Raw genomic sequence first — 17,769 nt, forward strand, 5'->3', positions numbered from 1 at the left:
ATCTTGGACTTGAGCGCAGTTCCACTCAGCTCTCATGTCCCTTCCGGGATTGTGAGGGGAAGGTACGGGGTGTGTGTGTGTGTGTGTTTGTGTGTGTGCGTGTGTGTGTCCAGGGGGAAGGGCTAGGGTGGGGGCAGTTTTCAGGGCTTCCATTCTGGCAGTTGGTCTCTCCAGCACTGCACACCCCCCACCCCGCCCCCAACCTGAAGAGCGGCACCAAGCAGAGATGGTTCACATGTGTGCCTTCCTTTATTGGTAGCACTTTCTCTGGGCGGAGGGCACCTCTTCTGGGTTGTATCTAGTACTTCGAGCTCTTGTTTTTGCTCTTTTCTTTTTCATCCAGTGCTTTCTGCAAGTTCATGTTCATCGCATTTTTCTGGTGCCACCGTCCTGCGGAGAGCAGGGAAGGAGCCAGTGCAGATCACCCAGTGGATCTCTGAAGTGTCCAGGCCCCAGTAGTAACCCATATGTCTTCCAGGCCCACCCCACGGCTATTATCTACTGCTCTGGTTTCCCTCGGGACCGTGGGGCCAGCACACCCTGCCTAGGGAGTGCCCACTTCCCATACCCCAAGCTGTCCACCTACCCAGATCATCCGTCTTCCTGCCATGCCAGTGCTCTATGTCCCTCACTGATTTCTCAATCACCTCGGGGGTGTAGGAGGCCTTCATGAGGCTCTTCGTCTCCTGTGGGGCTCCTGTGAAACCCCAAGAAGAAATTCCCAGAAACCCTAAGTCAACAGAAGTCAGGTACTCCAGGGTTCATGTCTGGGTGTCAGTTTCCCCTATGGATGGTGGATTGTGGGAAGGCAGGGGACTGGGGAGGGCAAGGTAGAGGGAGGCTGGCCTGGGCTCAAACCCAAGCTCCATCATTTATGAACAGTATGACCTCAGGTAAGTTTTTAACCTCTCAGAACTTTGATCTCTTCATCTATTCAAAGGAATAAAATGTTCTTGCAAGGCTGGGAAGATTACATTCATTGGAACATCTGGCATGTGGCAAAAGATCCCTGTATTTTCAGAAGATGTTCATGTCCGTGTGTAAAGTTAAAACACACACACAAGGAAATAAGTTAACATGATCAAGAGTCCATAGAATCACACAGAGGACCAAATTCCAAAAGATAGTGAAGACATGAATGATCAGTTGCAGAATATAAAATAAGTATAATGTGTTGGGGACAGTATAGTTCAGTGGTAGAGTGTATGCTTAGCATGCACAAGGTCCTGGGTTCAATCCCCAGTACCTCCATTAAAAAAAATAAAACCTAATTACCTCCTCCCTTCACCAAAAACAAACAAACAATAAGTATAATGTGTGAAGTCAGGAAAAAGATAACTAAAACTATAAGCAAAGAATAAAATAGTACCTAGAAAGAACAAACAGATTAGTGAAAGAAGCAAATGGAATTTTGGAAATTAAACATATAATAGTTGAAAGATAAGTTCAGTGAATGATCAGAGAGGCCTGGGATTTGCTTCAAAATAATCTGGGGTCAGGGTGGATAGATGGGTGGGAGAAAAGATAAACCAAGATTAGTCATATATTAATAATTGTTGAAGCTGGATGATAAACCACCTATTTATTAAACTAGTCTCTCTAAGTTTAAAAGTTGCCATCATAACATTTAAAAACAAATTCAATGGACAGGTAAACTCTCTAATTAGATACAGCTCAGAAAATATGGTAAACTAGAGACATATCTAAAGAAATTAAAGTACAGCACAGAGAGGGGAAATAAATATGTGGAAAATATGAAAAAGGCCTTTTGTTGTAAGTATGCTTTAAATAATATATATTGACTTACTCCATTTATATTTATTCTAATTGCTGCTATATTTGGATTTATTTCTATGACCTTACAATAAAAGGACACAGCGAGAGGCTAAACATGGAAATATAGAAAAAGATATACCATGAAAAAGCAAACCTGATCACACTTTTTTAATAGTGGACAAAATAGACTGTAAGGCAGAAGCACTATGAGACAAAAAAACAATTGCATTTCATTCAGGTGATGTAATAATTCTAAACTAGCCACATTGGAATAATCTCGAAATAGGTAAAGCCAATTTGACAGAGCAGCAGTGAGAAATTAACAAATCTGCTATCACAGGGAAAAAACTTACACGCATATCTTTTAGTAAGTAATAAATCAAGCAAAGAATTTTAACACGGAGTTAGAAGATTTGTATAGAAATAATCAGTGAGCCTGCTCCATTAGACAAATACAGAATTACAACACTTAACTGCATAAGGTTCTTGTGAAAATTAAAATGTATATAAAGTGTTTAGAGCAGTGCCTGGCACATTTTACATGCTAGGCATAAATCTAGCCATTATTATTATTATTAAAAAGAAGCCCCAAAGAATTACAAATTATTGGAATTAATAGGTGAGCTGAGTAAGGCTTTTGGATATAAAATTAATGTGCAACAATTAAAATGCCTCTATGTATACAGACAGCAAAGTTAGAAAATGTGATTTTTAGAAAGATACCATTAGCAATAAGCAGCAATAAATAAATATTCTTCTAAATAAGCCTAACAAAATACTGCATCATCTTTATAGGAAAAAACTACAAAATGTCATTGACAGATATTAAAAGAAGATTTAAATTAATGGAGATGTAGACCATATTCATGGATTGGAAAATTCACTATTGTAAAGCTGACAACCATCCCTAAATTGAGCTGTGGATTCAATGTACTTCCAGTCAAAATGCCAACAGAGTTTGTCATGGAAATTACAAGCTGATTCTAGAATTTATATGGAAAAGCAAAGATCCTATAACAGTTAAGACATTAGCTGCTGGTGGTGGTGGTAGTGGTGGAGGCAGGGTGGGAGTGGGGACTGCCAAACCAGGTGTCAGATTACTTATATACCCTGATAATTAAAAGTGTAATATTAGCCCCATGGGCAGAATAGAGAGCCTGGAAACTGATCTATGCACATAGGGAAATTTGAAGGATACTCCCACTGTAGGTCAAGGAGGGGAGAAGAGATTATTCAACAAAAAGTACTGAGACAATTGGTAATCCACACAAAGGAGGAATTTAAAATGAATCCCTGCTTCACACTAAAAACAGAAATCAGCTCCAGGTGGATTAAAGACTTCAATGTGATAAGCAAAAGTAAATATTTTAGAAGACTATATAAAAGATTATCTTTATGACTCAGTAGATAAAAGATTATGACTTTAATTTTCAGGTTATTTTAAGTAGTCTGATATCTGGTTGGCATAGGATTTCTTCATTCCTCCTAGAACCTTCTCTATTGCAGTAAATAGCAATTCCATCCTTTCAGCTGTTCAGGTCAAAATCCTCAACACCAACCTTAATTCCTCTCACTCACACCCCAGATTCATTCATCACCATACTCCATTTGCTCCGTCTTACACAAATACCCAGGCCACCTTCACCATTACCTCCCTGGGCTGCCATATTGCACAATGGTGCCCACCTGAGTCCTGCAGTTCACCAGCCCTGCTCCCGAGACCAAGCCCCCTTCATTTACCCCACCTGGATTTTTGCATTCACTTCCTCACTGGTCTCCTTATTTCTGCCCCAGTTCCCCTACATCTATTCTCAACACAGCAGATGGAGTGATTCTTTAACCTAAGTCAAACAATGTCATTCTCTGCTTGAGACCCTTCCTTGGCTTCCCATCCCACTAAGAGAAAAGACCTTCCAATGGCCTTCCCCATCTAGCCCGTTTCCTCCCTGATTTCCTCCCCCTCACATCTATCCAGCTATAAGCACCTCCCTAGCATGGGACAGCAAGTGCAAAGACCAACCTGGGCAGATGGGAAACGGTGGGCAGGGTAGAGAGGGGACACTGACGGCCAGGCGGTGAAGGCAACGCCCTCGTTTGTAGCACTTGCCAATTTCTGGAGAGTAAATACAGTTGACCCTTGACCTGCACCGGCCCACCTATACACATATTTTTTGTTCAATCAATATAGTACCTGTATTTTCCTTTGGTGGATCTTTAAAAATTAACTAGGTTTGGGGGAAAGTTTGTGTTTGATTAGAGATCACAGTCTGTGGAATCAAAAGAACTAGGGTTTGAGTCCTGATTCCATCCAGCCTGTCTCAGCTTCCTGCTCTTGGGTGAATCATTTATCAGTTCCTTTGTTTTTGAGGCAGTAGTCATATTTTTGACTGACTGTGGGGGGACAGTGCCCCTGACTCTCCCATTGTTCAAGGGTCAACTGTACTACCGTGGCCAATTTTAAGATAGCATTGTGATGCCAACCAGTTCAGTAAAATGGAACAGTTAACTCTTAGAACCTGGTGCAAGTTGGTACACACCAGCTCCAGCATCCCCTTGGCACAGCTGTGCTGCTCAGGATGACGGGTACACACATGCTTTTTATATCATTCTTTTATATTTACAGAGACAGCACCATATAAAGACGTATGTAAGAACTATTGGGTGATGACTGTTAAAGCCACAAGTGGAAGATCGGTTCCCAAGGCCCAGAACAGGACAATCTGAACTGTATTCTCTCTTCCCTTCTCCAGCACCACCCTCTTCTCCAGCTCAAAGGAAAACCCAGAAAGGCTTCCAGTGGCTGCCTGGTTCCTTGGATGATGGAGATCTGAGCCAGGTAGGAGGGCTGCCAGGCCCTGGGGGCACTAGAGAAGGCAAGGAGTAAGGAGGGAGGAAAGAAGACGACAAGAGACATGACCTTTTGTAATGAGGTCGAACTAGAATGTGGGACCAGAGGGAAGCAGCTGCCAGTTGACCGGGGACACCCACCCCAGCAATCGTTTAAACCCTTGGGAACAGGGTCATAGACTGACAGGTGACCTGGTGCCAGGAAGACTCTGGGGCTTTGGCAGCAGAAGAAAAACCTGGATTTGAGTTTCAGATCTACCACCTACTACTGCAGAGGTTCTGGGCCAACTGTTTCTCATCTGCTTTTAAATTGGAGCGAAAAGCACTCCCCTGACAAACAGGACGCGGGGGACCCACAGGACACACTGCAGATGTCCGGACCTCCAACCCACGCTTTGATCCAGAAGTGCCACCACTTGGCTCTGGGAAAAAGAAATGCTAGCCCATCACCTACTATGGACCCCACTATGTGCTGCAGGCATAGGGGCTCCATGCAACTCTTCACAGAATCCTGCCGGGTTACTAGCCCCATTGTGCCAAGAAGACAGGCTGAGGCTCAGAGAGGTTAAGGATCCTGCCTGAGGCCACACCCATCAGCTGAGCCGAGCTTTGAACCCAGGAAGCCTGATGTTGTCACTGTGACCAAAAGTAGCCAGGCCAGGGGTGCCCAGGCCTCCTCCTGGCAGATTAGGACACCAAGGTACAGGGGGTGAGGGGCTGACTGCCCGCAGGGATGGAGTGTCTGCAGTGAGGACAGACTTGCCAGGGGACTGGACAGTCCCAGCACTCAGCACAGGCCCGGCATGGTGGAGGCCCCTGGTAGCTGTGAAACGAGTGTCCCTGGGGATGTATTCTGGGGTCTTAAGATTTCCTTTGGGGCCTAGGAAGGGATCGACATCCCAAAGGCCTTGGGGGCCGTGGGTGTTCGCGGGCACCCCCAGCACCGTGCTCTTCCGCCTGACCTTGAAACAAGTTTGACCGCATGTTGAAGCCCAGATTGTAGTAGTCTGAAAAGATGGAGGTGATTTGCGTGGGACTCTGGATCCTGCTGGCCCAGGAATTTGTCCTCTTTTGGCCCTCGAAGGCTTCACCAATGGCCCTTCGAGCCTGAGTAGGGAGGGAGGGAGGAGACACAAAGGCTAGAGAAGCAGGGTCAAATCCCAAGTTTCCCCTCTAATTCTGCCTTCCTCTGACCTGGCCCTCCCCACCCCCATCCCACCCTCAGCCTGCAGCCGTCACCCAGCTCCCAGGCCTGGGAGCTGGCACGGCTGAAAGCAGTCCACCCTCCCACACCATCCCACCTCCCACACAGGCCTCGGGGATCAAGGACCATAGCGATCAGGAAATCTCCTCCCTGCCTTGGGCACTTACTTTGGAACATCATCACATGCCTTTCTCAGGGGGTATTCTTGCATTTTCTAAGTAAGGAACCTGGGCCTCAGGCCAGGGACTCTCACAGCCCTGGCTTGCCCGGCCCGCCACGGAGGCATCACACAGGTCAGCTCTAGGTGGCTCCTAAGATCTCACCGGGGCCAACTGCTTCCTCATACCAATGGGGAAACTGAGGCCCAGAGTGGTTGAGCCCAGGCCTAGGAGCCATGAAACCTAAGTAGGAGTCCCAACTCTAACATATACCAGCTGCTGATTTGAGCAAGTCTCTGCTGCCCTCTAGGCCTCAGTTTTCCTACTTGTAAAATGGGGGTGGGGAAGAATTGGATGTCTTTTTTTTTTTTTTCAAACCTACTTCTAGCTTCACTTTTGATTCTTTTTGGGTGGGGGAGGGTTGGGTTTATTTATTTATTTTTTGATGGAAGTATTGGGGTTTGGATCCAAGGCCTTACGCACGTTAAGCACGCGCTCTACCACTGAGCTATACGCCCCCACCCCCAGTGATGGCCTTTGAAGTAGCTTCCAGTGCTGAAATTTGCTGGATTGATGACACTTGTGATCTGGACCACAGCGACAGAAAAATCAGATCTCTTGGTTCAAGCCCAGGATTATGATGGCCAAAGAGAGAAATGACACCTTCCCAAAGACAAGAGGGGCAGAGAGAGTGACCACACAGCCAACCTCAGACTGGGACAAGATCCTCCAAGTGGGGCAGGGCATTTAGGGTTGTGACCTCCCAGACTAGCAGGTGGGGGTGGGGGATACCACCTTAGGAAGACAAAGTGGAAAGGGACCACGCCCACAGCCTTTGTGATCCTGGCTCTTCTACTTTCTCAGTGTGACCCCAGGCAAATCATATCACCTCTGTGAGCCTCAGATTTACCATCTGTTAAAAAGGAAGCAGTGACTTCTGCTTGGCCTGCAGCACAATGTAGTCACTGTAAGGGCTGAGAGGGTGGCTTTGAAAATATATCCCAAAATGCCAGAGCAGGTGATCACTTGACTAGAAATGACAGATGAGTTTTAGTTCAACTTTCTGTTGATCAGCAGTAAGTTCCTAGAATGATGTATCAAGTGCGGAAAAGTGCCAGCATTGATTAGTGATGTCTGCCACAAGCGCAGGCTAGGAGAGTTATGGAAGGTACGCCATGTATTTGCCAGCCAGACCTAGTCTAACTGCCTCACTTTACAGATGTATAGAGACTAGAGCCCAGAGGAGGGAAGTGACTTATGCAAAGTCACCCAGTATTCAGGGGCAGAGTTGGGATTCGAACCCAAGTCTTCTGATTCCCAGTCAATGCTGTCCCCCTTAGGAGACTTAAGTTAAAAGCATCTTAGTCAAGCACCAGAGTTATAACTGCAAGGTCACTAAGGACCAGGGCTCCGGAATCTGCTAGACAGTTCGGAGCCTCATCGCACACAGCTCGTTAAGTTTGGTTACCTTACCTAAGCCCGCTAAGCCTTGAGCTGCTAATCCACGCTGGGGGTTATTTATAGTACTTCCTCCACTGGGAAGACGGAGTGCCTAGATGTGACGATTTTAAATAGAGCACAGTGCCTGGCATATAGCAAGTGCTCAGTAAACAGGGCTTTCTGATGATACTATTACAGGGACTCTAAACTCAAGAGCAGCTTCCTTAGGGATCCTCATTCTAAGTCCCCACATGTAACCTTCTTACCACCCTTAACCTCCATGCTCCCTTCTGACACCTGCTCCTCGGAGACCAGCTGGTTCACCACGTTGCTCCTGAACTTGTGACGAATGTTGTTAGGGATGCTGCTGCTCCTCTGGCCCTGGGACCCCGTGCTGGAGCCTTCTTCCAGCCCCTGGCATGGCTGCACCCCTTCCCGGAAGGTCGCCCTGCTCTCCCTCGAGGAGGGTCTGTAGCTCCCCTTCTTCGGGGACCCAGGCTGTGAGTCCCTCCTGGGGGCGCCCTGGCTGACGGCCGTAGGGGGTGGAGGCGGGATCTCCTCCATGGAGGCCTGTCCGAGGGGGCTGCCTCGAGGGCTGTCTCCCTGGTACAGGGATGGCTGCGGGGAGACTGGGACTTGGTACTTGAACTTGGAGGTATGCAGGGGGCGACGGGCAGTTCTCCAGGGGTCCATGTCCTGCTGGCCTTCCTTGTTGTTGTTCAGCTGGGCCCTGGTCAAAGTGGTCGTACCTACACAGGGAAGAGAGAGAGGGAAAGAGGGCAGACAGACAAATGCAGAGAGGGAGGGCAGGAAGCAAGGCAGCGATGGGGACAGGGAAGGGGAACAGAGAGGCAGAGAGCCCCAGAGATCCAGAGCAAAAAGAAAGATGGGGACAGAAAGAAGTCAGAGGAACCAGAAACATGGATGAGAAATCAGGAGGAGCCACAAAGGGAGAAGGTAGTTCAGCCTGCCAAGCCTCTGACTGCACAGGTCAGCCCTCATTGTTTTTGACAACAGGGGCTGCAGCCCCAGCCTGTCTAACCTTGAGGCTAGCTGTGCAACCTTCAGCAAGGAATGTGACGTCTCTGTGCTCTAGTGAACCGGGCTCCATTTTTTTAGTCCCCTTCTCCACCTTGAACCCCCCAGCAGTCCAGTGAAGAGAGCCAGCAGCTACGGAAGCTGGCAGAGGGCATTCCTCGGCTTGGCTGAGTTGCATGGCTGGAAAGTACCCAAGCTGGATTGGGCTGGCCTTCGCTTCCCATTCAGAGCCTCTCCCCAACCCCACTCCCCTCCTCTATTCTCCAGCTAATGGAGCAGTGTCATCCCAGCTCTCACACCCCCACCTCTCCCCTCCCCTCCTCCTACCCATAGTCCAGCCCCTGATTCCCAGTTCCGGGGAATGGGGCGGGGAGGGGTAGTCTCCTGCTCCCAGCCTGAAGTTCTCCTCCTGATTCTCATCACCCATCCCTGTCTCTAGCCAAACAGACTGCTGCTTCTCCCCTGCCATATCCTGCAATGTCCCACCTCCCAGCATTTCCCCGGGCTGGTTCTGCTACCTAGAAGGCCAGCCCCTCCTTTTCCCTAAGTCAAAAATCCTACTGGCTCCTTCCAGTGAAGCCCCACCAGGACGTTCTCCCTGATACCCACTCCAAGCTGGCTGAGCCAACGCCTCCTCTCAACTCCACAACTTGGTCCCCACCACACTCCATGCATCTCTCTGTTTTCCCTTTCTCCATCGTTGTGAGTGCAAACCATCTCATTTCCTCTCCTTGATGTGTGTGTATATGGGAGGGGTCATTGAGGCGGGGTCCACAGGTGAGTCAGTCCTGGGCCTCCCTCAGCACCCACTGGAGAGCCCTGTGCATTGGAGATGATGGTGGTGTCCAACAGTGAGGGAGTGAATGAGTAAGTGACTACAGGGGTGTCAGACCCAGGGTCACCCTGCATCTCATCAATTCTAAGATGTCTTTTCTTCTCATGTTAGCATCTTGGGCATCAGGCTGCATCTGACTATCAGTGGGCCCTGGTCTAACCAGCAGTGTTTTCTTTCTCAGTGATAGGTGAGTAACGTAGTTACAGTGCATCTTTCAACGCACTGGATGGCAACTTAAAATACACATGTATATAACATTTTACACAGTCCTGGAGTAGCATATAAATTCCTTCTTACTGTGCAAAATAAAGCCCAGTCTATCCCTGCCTCCCCCTCACGCACAGCCATCCCCTCAGTCCTCCATCCCAGGTTATAGCTGTGAATTTGTTTGGTGAGCTTCCCTCCAAAAGCGCTTTAGATGCATCCTCCAGCGCTCTTGAAAGATACAGTTTGGCTCCACCAGTGTTTATAAATGAGATCAGATTCCATGTATTGCTTTGTAACTTGCTGTTTAAAAATCGAACGCTATGCCTTAGGGATCTACTTAGCAACAGACATAGACCTAACTTTCCATTCAAACTGCGTGGGCTTTAGCCGCTGCCCCACGGGTGGACGTTCAGATGGTTCCAGGTTTCTGTTTCAGAGAAGGCTGCTGGCCCTGGCAGGCTTTGCTGGCCATTTGGGCTTTTATTGCACTTTCACCGGATCCTACTCTGCTCCCACCAAGCAGTGATGCTCTGGAAAAACTCCTTTGCCCATGCGTCGGGGGCTGCAGACCCTTCCCCAGGGCAGTGGAGAAGGCTGAGGTCCAGTCCTGCCTGCTTCCTCCTCGCCTTTCTTCCTCCCACCATCACCACCCCATCGAGCTAAAGTCAAAGTATTCTGTTCTTTGCCCCTTTGTTGTCCACACAAAGGGCAGAGGAAAAACCTGTTCCTCAGAGACCAGACTGCCTTCCCTCCCTCCTGTCCTGGGTTCTGCCCCAGCGAGCAGGTAACTAAACAATAGGGCACCTCCTCCAAGGACAACTAAGGCTTCCAGGATGGGGACGGTGACTTTCTCAAAAGAACGGAGGCAGAGAGCTTTAAGAACAGTCAGCACCCACCTGATCAACCACAACCCCTCCTTGTGCTCATGGGGAGACAGAAGCCCTGTGCTGGGTTCCTCCTGAGCCCACAGGACTCAGGACTCCAGGATCCGTGCTCACGTTTCCCCCAGGCTGTGCTCCTGCCTGCCTTCTCTAAGAGCGGTATATTCTGATTGTCTGCCTACCCTCTACCTGCCCTTTGGGGGAGCTGTAATGGCCAGGACCATGTCTTGTGTCCTCTGGTTCAGAGAGCCAATATGTTCACCAGTTCACCCCTTGTGCAAGCACCTACTGTGTGTCAGCATTGTGCCAGGCGCTGGGGACACAGCAGTGAGCTAAGTGGACCAACCATGGTCCTCTTGGGCTGTATGTGGAATGAATGAATGAATGAATGTCTGCATCTGGCATCCTAACAATCTCACTGCAATGCCCCCCTTCCTCCACTCCCTTCCTTCAGCTATAAAATGGGCAGAGTGTCTCCTACATCACTTGCTAGTGTGAGGACGTACATTCAGCCTGTCCCTGCTCAGTGTGTCCCTGGTCGGCCTGTCCTACCTGCTTGGTGGCCCAGCTCCATCGGCTCTTGCTCTGGGACAGGCAATTCTGAGCTTAGTCCTGTAGACAAAGAAACACATATGGTCATTTCAAATGACACAGAGTCTCTGTAAACAAGGATGAACTGAAGGCTGAACAGGGAGGCCTGTGGCCATCTGCCCAGCCACTGACCAGAGGTCACCCCATGCTGCTTCCAGGGCTTTCTAGCACCAAAGCGCCCCTGCCCCATCCAGCCACCACCCCAGCCCTGGGCCTGCCTCCTGGACCCCTGCAGGCTGTGCCCTCTCTGGAAAGCCCTCGTCACCCCCACCGCCAGTGCCTCAAAGGCCCTCCCAAACAGCCTAGGACCCAGGGCTCCTCTTCCTCCTTGGCAATCTTTTTCTTCCATCTTCTCCCCCCTCTGCACCACCCAACACCCTCCTAGAAGCCCCCAGCAGACCCCCAGCTAGGGCAGCGTGACCCCAAGCCCCCCATCCTGGTGACTATCTGCCTCCCTGCAAATAGGATTTTGCCCATCTTACCAGCTGGTCCTTCAAAGGAAGGAACCAGCTTGGCCAGCGTGGAGGAGAGCCCAGTACAGGAACTGACTCTGAGGAAATCTCCGTCTTCCCTCTAAAGGACAAGCTTTTGGGTTAAATCTGAGAGCCAACTCTGGCATCTTCATAAGCCTCTGCAGCTTTTGGGTTTGTGTTCCTTTTTCCTAGGTGATCTTTTTCTTATTCACAGCCTCTTATTTTATCCCATGGTTTTTAAAGGCTTTTATGAATTTTGTAATATGAATAAAATAATTTATTGTATAATGGATGTTTGACACCCAGACCTAAGTGATAAATATCTTCGTCATAAAGAAAGCACAGAAGTAGCAAGGCAGAACTGGAAGGGGTCTTTGAGGTTAGCTCATCCAATCTCTTTATTTTACAGATAAAGAAACTGAGAACCAGAGAGAGGGAGTGACTTGTCTGAGGTCACTCAGCAGGTTGGTCAGCTAGTAAACTCAGAGCAGGCTAAGAGCTAGATCAATTTTATTCTCTTGAAAAATTGCCAGCAAAACACCCTATTAATTCTGACACCTAGTGGTTTGGTGATTACGCAGCATCCGATAGGACTCTTAATGACCCTTATCCTCTTGGTATTCATACACTGTGTTGCCCCACAACCCATGAATGTGGGATCGACCTAGTGACTTGCTTCTGATCAAAAGAAGATGACAAAAGCGAGAGTGTCACATCCAAGGTTAGGTTAATGACTTCTGTCTTGCTCTCTGGCTCTCCTTGGCTTGCTCGTTCTGATGGAAGCAGCCACCATGTTTAGAGTGGCCCTAGCGAGAGGCTCACGTGGCAGGAACTGAGGGTGGCCTTTGGCCAAAGCCCATAAGGACCAGAGAGCTTGTTCCAATGGTCCTCAAAGAATTGAATGAATCCTGCCACCTGAATGGTTCTTCCCCAGTTGAGCTTTGATATGAGCACAGCCCAGCCAACACATTAATTATAGCCTGTGGGAGACCCTGAGCCAAGCCACACCCAGCATCCTGACCCATAGAAACTGTGAGATAATAAATGTGTACTTTTTTTTTTTTTAGCATATGATTTGCAGTCACTAAGCTTTATGAGATTTTTTTATGCAGCAGTAGATAATGTATATTTTGGTACCAGGAGTTGGGGTGCTGCTGTAACAAATACCTAAGAGTGTGGGAGTGGCTTTGGAACCAAGCAGTAGGTGGAGCCTGGAAGGATTTTGAGGACCATGATGGAAAAAGATCAAACTGGGTGATCTAGTGAAGGAGATTTGCAAGCAAAATATTTAAGGTGCCTCCCAGTTTCTTCTTCCTGTTTGTAGTGAAACATGAGAGGAGAGAGAGAAATTGAAGGAAAGATTATTAAAAGAAAAGGAGACAGAATTGAATAGTTTTGGAAATTCTTATCCTCTCCAGATGTCAAAAGATGCCAAAATTAAGAAATAGCTTCAGAGGACTGTTGGGAAAATGCAGCCAAGGGTGTGACTGCTAAACCCTTAGAAAGAGGAAAGCTTGGAGTATTATTCAGTCACACAAAGGGCCCTTTAAAGAGATAAAGACATGACTCACGGATCCTCGTGGTGGAACAACAGGGCCCCTTGGAAGCTTAATGTGACTTTTGTCTAGTGGAGTGAACTTCTAAGTTTCACAGCTTTCGAGAAAACTAAATTGGCAAAAATACTGCCAGCTTGGACTGAAAGAGACAGAGACAGTACAACATGAAAAGAGACCAGTGGACTCCCAAATTCTACCGGCAGAAAGCAGTCTGAGAAAAGCACTCAGCTGCAAACACATGCTTCTTTAAAAAACAAAAAAACAAAAAATAAACAAACAAAAAGATACCATAGTAAGTGAAAGTGACAGTCCGTATGGCAGAGCAGAGAGCCATGGAGAATTATCTCCAGGACTTGAGACCAATTAAGGATAGTCCAGCATTCGCCTGGCTGGATTTCGGAATTGCTATGGACCAATGACTCCTTCATGGCTCCATTTTCCTCATTTTTGAGCAGGAATGTCTATAGCTCTTATCCCATTTCTGCCACCCCGTTGTATGTTGGGTGTGTTCAGGGCAGATGGCTTAGTTTCACAGATCTATTGATGGGGAAGAGTGACATCCAAGGAGGCTCATCCACACCTGGACCCAATTTATAGGATGAGATTGTAGATTGTAAGCTGATGCTGTAACAAGATGAGACTTCTGGAGGTCTTGGGAGGGGAAAAATGTATTTTGTATGTGGAATGGATGTTTATCATTGGAGGCTACAGGGTGGACCCAGTGGGCAGTAGGCGTGGCTCCCAATGACCCCTATTCCTTGGTATTGGCACCCTTGTATAATTCCAACACTTTGAGGATGGGCTGGATCTACTGACTTGCTTCTAACCAATAGAATATGGTGAAAATGATGGATGCCACTTCTAAGATGATGTTAGAAAAGACCGTGACTTCGATCTTGTTCACACTCTCTCTGGCTCTTCTTGCATTGATGAAAGCAGCTTCCATGTTGTGAGCTGCCGTCTGGAGAGGCCTACATGACAAGGAGCTGAGGGCCTCTGGCCACCAACTCATGAGGAACTGAGGCCCTCAGTTTAATAATCTGTGAGTACAGGGAACTATATTCAATATCTTGTAATAAACTTTAATGAAAAAGAATATGAAAATGAATGTAAGTGTGTATATGCATGTCTGGGACATTGTGCTGTACACCCAAAACTGACACATTTTAACTGACTGTATCATCATCATCATCATCATCATCATCATCATCATCATCATCATCATCATCATCATCATCATCATCATCATCATCATCTGTGAGTAACCAAATCCTACCATGTGAGTAGCCATGGAAAGGGGTCCTTCTTTAGTTGAGCTGTGAGATGAGACTGAAGCCCCAGGTGATACCTTGATCACAGTCTATGAGAGACTCTGAGATAGATGACCTGTTGAAGCTACATCGATTTTCCTGGCCCGCAAAAACTATGAGACCATAAATGTTGCTGTATTAAGCCTCTGAGTTTGGGGTGATTTGTTACACAGCCGGAGATAACGAATACAGCTCATATGTTAAGCATTCTCACATCTAGCTGATTAGTCTTTTTCACAAGAACTCAGTGAGGTGTTCAAAGAAAGTATTAGCTCACCCTCTTTCACAGGTGGGGAAACTGAGGCTCAGAAGAGAAACAGGACCTCACCCAGGTGCTGAAACCAAGCCCTACTTCTTCTGTCTCTTTCAAGTTCACTTTCTGCTCCTGTCGCTGTGCTCCAACCCCAGCCACCCACCTGATGTGCCCACAGCACTTCCGCCTCCCCAGTGGCACCCTCAGCCCAGAGCAGCCTGGACTGCCTTGAAAAGAACTGTGGACTCACTGCCAGTTTCTGACCTGGAGAGGAAGGTCCCAAGAGATGTCAGTCAAGGAGGGAGAGAAAGTAGGTCCTGTTAGGTCTGGCACTCCACTCACGAGCAACTCTGCATGGAAAGAAGGAAGATGAAGTCCTGTGTCCTGGCAGATCCCTGGTCCACCTCCAGGTCCCTGCCTCACCTCTCCACTCTCTCTCATCACTTCAGAAAACACGTGACCCACCCTGGTGTGCGCTGAAGCCCAGGAGTGCAGATCTGCGCTGCACCACTGCTGCTGGAGACCAATGGATGGTTGCTGAGGAGTGGCCCTCCCCCTTTATTGGAGTTGCCATGGTGATCGCTGTCCTCAGGGCTCTGTTACCTCAGAGGGCTGATAAGCCCACCCTGGGGGACAGAGGCCAGGAAGAGTCAGTACTGAGGGTGCAGCAAGGGCCTTCAGGTGTTGTTCACTCTCATCCACTCAAAATGTCCCCTGAGCACCCACCACGTGCCAGGTTGTGTGCCAGGCACAGATGGCTCAGATGCTGTCAAGTGTGAAGGGTGTTCTTAGGATTACAAAGGATTAAGAAGAGAGGGTGATTAGTTTTGTCTAGGGAAGAGGAGGTGGAGCTCACAGAAGGGCCATTTGAGCTGGATCTTGAAGGATGTATAGGAGTTTAACAGTTTAAAAGGAACTGGTATATTAAAGGCACAGGTGTGCTTATGAGCATAAATTAGGTCAAGAGGAGTCGGGAGGGGACAGAAAGATGCACCTGGAGCTGCCTGAACAGGGCATGAAGGGATCAGGGGTAAAATTAGAGCAGGGCTGGGACAGCATGAGTCTACCCTCCTCCCCTTAAACCACAAGGGCTACAGAAGATTAACAAAGTTGAATGACTTCTGCAGTTTGTTCTCAACAAGCTTGGTCCTGCCTGGCTGTTGCTCAGCTGAGGGCAGGGAAGGAGAGAGGGACTGGGGAGTTAAGAAATGCCTCTTGCATGCCCAGCCTTTCAGGGTCTCCCAAGGAGGCACAGAGCATAGTTAAACTTGGGGTCCCCAGAGTCTGGGCCTGCCACTTACTAGAAGAGCAACTTTGGCCACGTTCTTTAGCTGAACTTTCCTTGTATGTGAAACAGCTAGGGTTAAGAGAGTTCTCACCAGGAACCAAATTTGTTGGCACCTTGATCTTGGACTTCTAGCCTCCAGGACTGTGAAAAATAAATGCCTGTGGTTTAAGCCACCCAGTCCTGTTATATCAGCTCAAGACATCATCCCACGCCTTTGCCACATTTTGTTGGTTAAAAGCAAGTCACAGCTTCCACTAACTCTCAAGGGCAGGGATCACACAGGGAGTGGACATCAGGAGGCATAGATGATGGGGACCGCTCCAGGGTCTGGCCACCAAGTCCCCTTACAGTCTCACCTTAGCAGCCAAGTGGTGTTGTTAGAACCTATGTGGAATCACATCGCCACTCTAATCAAAACCTTCCAGTAGCTTCCCATCTCAAGCAGAGTAAAAAGTATATTCCTTCCATTGATTTGCATAGACCTACCCAAGATGCCCCCTTCACTTTTCTGACCTCAGCTCTTCCTGCTCTACTGATCACTCCTTTGGCCCCAGCCACACACCGGCTTCCTCTGTTTCTTGAACACACCAAACACAGTCCTGCCTCAGGGCCTTTGCACTGGCTGCTCCCTCTGCTGCAACTTTCCTTCCTCAGATATCTACATGACTTGCTTTTTACCTCCTCAGGGGCTCGGCTTGCCTACCCAGACTACTTTTAAACAAAAAACAAAACGAACCCTAACCCATCCCACACTCCTCATTCCCCTTACCCTATCTTTTCTCCCACAGCACTTGTCACCATCTGACACACTGTATATATATTCATTTGTTCTTTCCCCTGGGTAGGATATGAACCACATGTGAGGAAGGAGGTGGACTGTTGTGTTCACTGCCATGTCCTAGCACCTGGGCCAGTGCCCAACTCTCAGTGGATGTGTCAAGAGAATGAGCTCTGGGATTGGAGAAGGAGGGGAGAGAGTCTTTATCTCCTGAAACTGGCTCTTCAGCCCTTCAAGGCTCTAATAAGGGACTTAAAGCTGGAGTGAGAAGGACAACATGGAGGCAAGAGGGGTCAGCCGTCCAAACTGCCCGACCGTCTCCCACCGCACAACCCACAGGCGTCCAGCCCCCACCTCTCACCCAGCCTCCTCAGTATTAACTGAGCGCGTTAATGCCCCCACTCCAGGCTAGGGGCTGGTCCATCACTGACAACCTTGTCCCTGGCTCTCCTCCTCCTGTCCAGTCTTAACCTAAGAAGTCTGTACAGCGGGGACCTGAGAGTCCCCAGTAGGTGGGGCTTGGAATCATCTTCCAGCCCCAGAAGAGGGTTTAGAGAGCCTGTTTCTAGAAAACTCGAAATCCAGCCACATCAGTCCCAGTCTGCCAGGTTACTTTCTTCTCCCCTAACTTCCTGATTGACGCTGCCAAAGCTCTTAGACCTCCCAGGGGCCGAAGCTGCTTCTCCAGCCCCTCCTCACATCGCTCCCCAAAGGGTCTAATTCTCAGCCAGGAAGGACACCCCAGGTGGAGGCCACACTCTTTTGGCCTTCTTCTGAGCATCTCCTCTTCTGAAAGGCCCTGGGGCCTGTGGGACACCTCTGTGAACACTCATTTCAAGTGGAAGACCAGCAGTCTCCTCTCCCACCCCCTCCTCCCAGAGGCCGGGCCTACAGCAGGAAGGGGTGGTACCCGGCTAGTTTGAATTTCATCTCTTTCTGGCTCCCTGGTACCCCTTCCAGGTGAGGTCCCAGCGTGCTCCTCCCGTGCGGCACAGCAGGCGGCTTCCGTTGCCAAAACTAAATAATTAAGCGGAGTCCCCAGCATGGCTTCTCCAGCTGCAGGTTGCTCTGGAATTCCTTTCCTTGGTGGGTTCTAAGGAATCTGAAGGAGATGAGGCAAGGATGGAACCAGGG

The 17,769-nt window shown here is 48.6% G+C and overlaps 1 protein-coding gene across 1 annotated transcript; it reads right to left on the bottom strand.

The window, feature by feature from the left end:
* Positions 1–235: 235 nt before the first annotated feature.
* Positions 236–17,674, bottom strand: TEX33 (testis expressed 33). The gene is made up of 7 exons (XM_006174924.3): positions 14,993–17,674; positions 14,834–14,919; positions 10,939–10,998; positions 7,723–8,174; positions 5,586–5,730; positions 587–697; positions 236–390 (listed from the first exon to the last, which is right to left on the bottom strand). Exons 3-7 carry the CDS (start codon positions 10,958–10,960, stop codon positions 299–301), a joined length of 822 nt encoding a protein of 273 aa, XP_006174986.2. The 5' UTR covers positions 10,961–10,998; positions 14,834–14,919; positions 14,993–17,674; the 3' UTR covers positions 236–298.
* Between the last annotated feature and the right edge of the window lie 95 nt (positions 17,675–17,769).

The sequence above is a fragment of the Camelus ferus genome, chromosome 12 (genome assembly GCF_009834535.1).
Source record: "Camelus ferus isolate YT-003-E chromosome 12, BCGSAC_Cfer_1.0, whole genome shotgun sequence".
Taxonomy (NCBI): Eukaryota; Metazoa; Chordata; class Mammalia; order Artiodactyla; family Camelidae; genus Camelus; species Camelus ferus.

What these genes read in the sequence shown, in the direction of transcription:
- TEX33 (XM_006174924.3), bottom strand. Translation starts at nt 10,960, where the DNA reads ATGGAGCTGGGCCACCAAGCAG. An exon ending in AGCTGGTCTCCGAGGAGCAG is followed by an intron (nt 5,731 to 7,722) that starts GTGTCAGAAGGG and finishes CTCCCTACTCAG; the next exon opens with GCTCGAAGGGCCATTGGTGA. An exon ending in GCGGTCAAACTTGTTTCAAG is followed by an intron (nt 698 to 5,585) that starts GTCAGGCGGAAG and finishes GGGGTTTCACAG; the next exon opens with GAGCCCCACAGGAGACGAAG.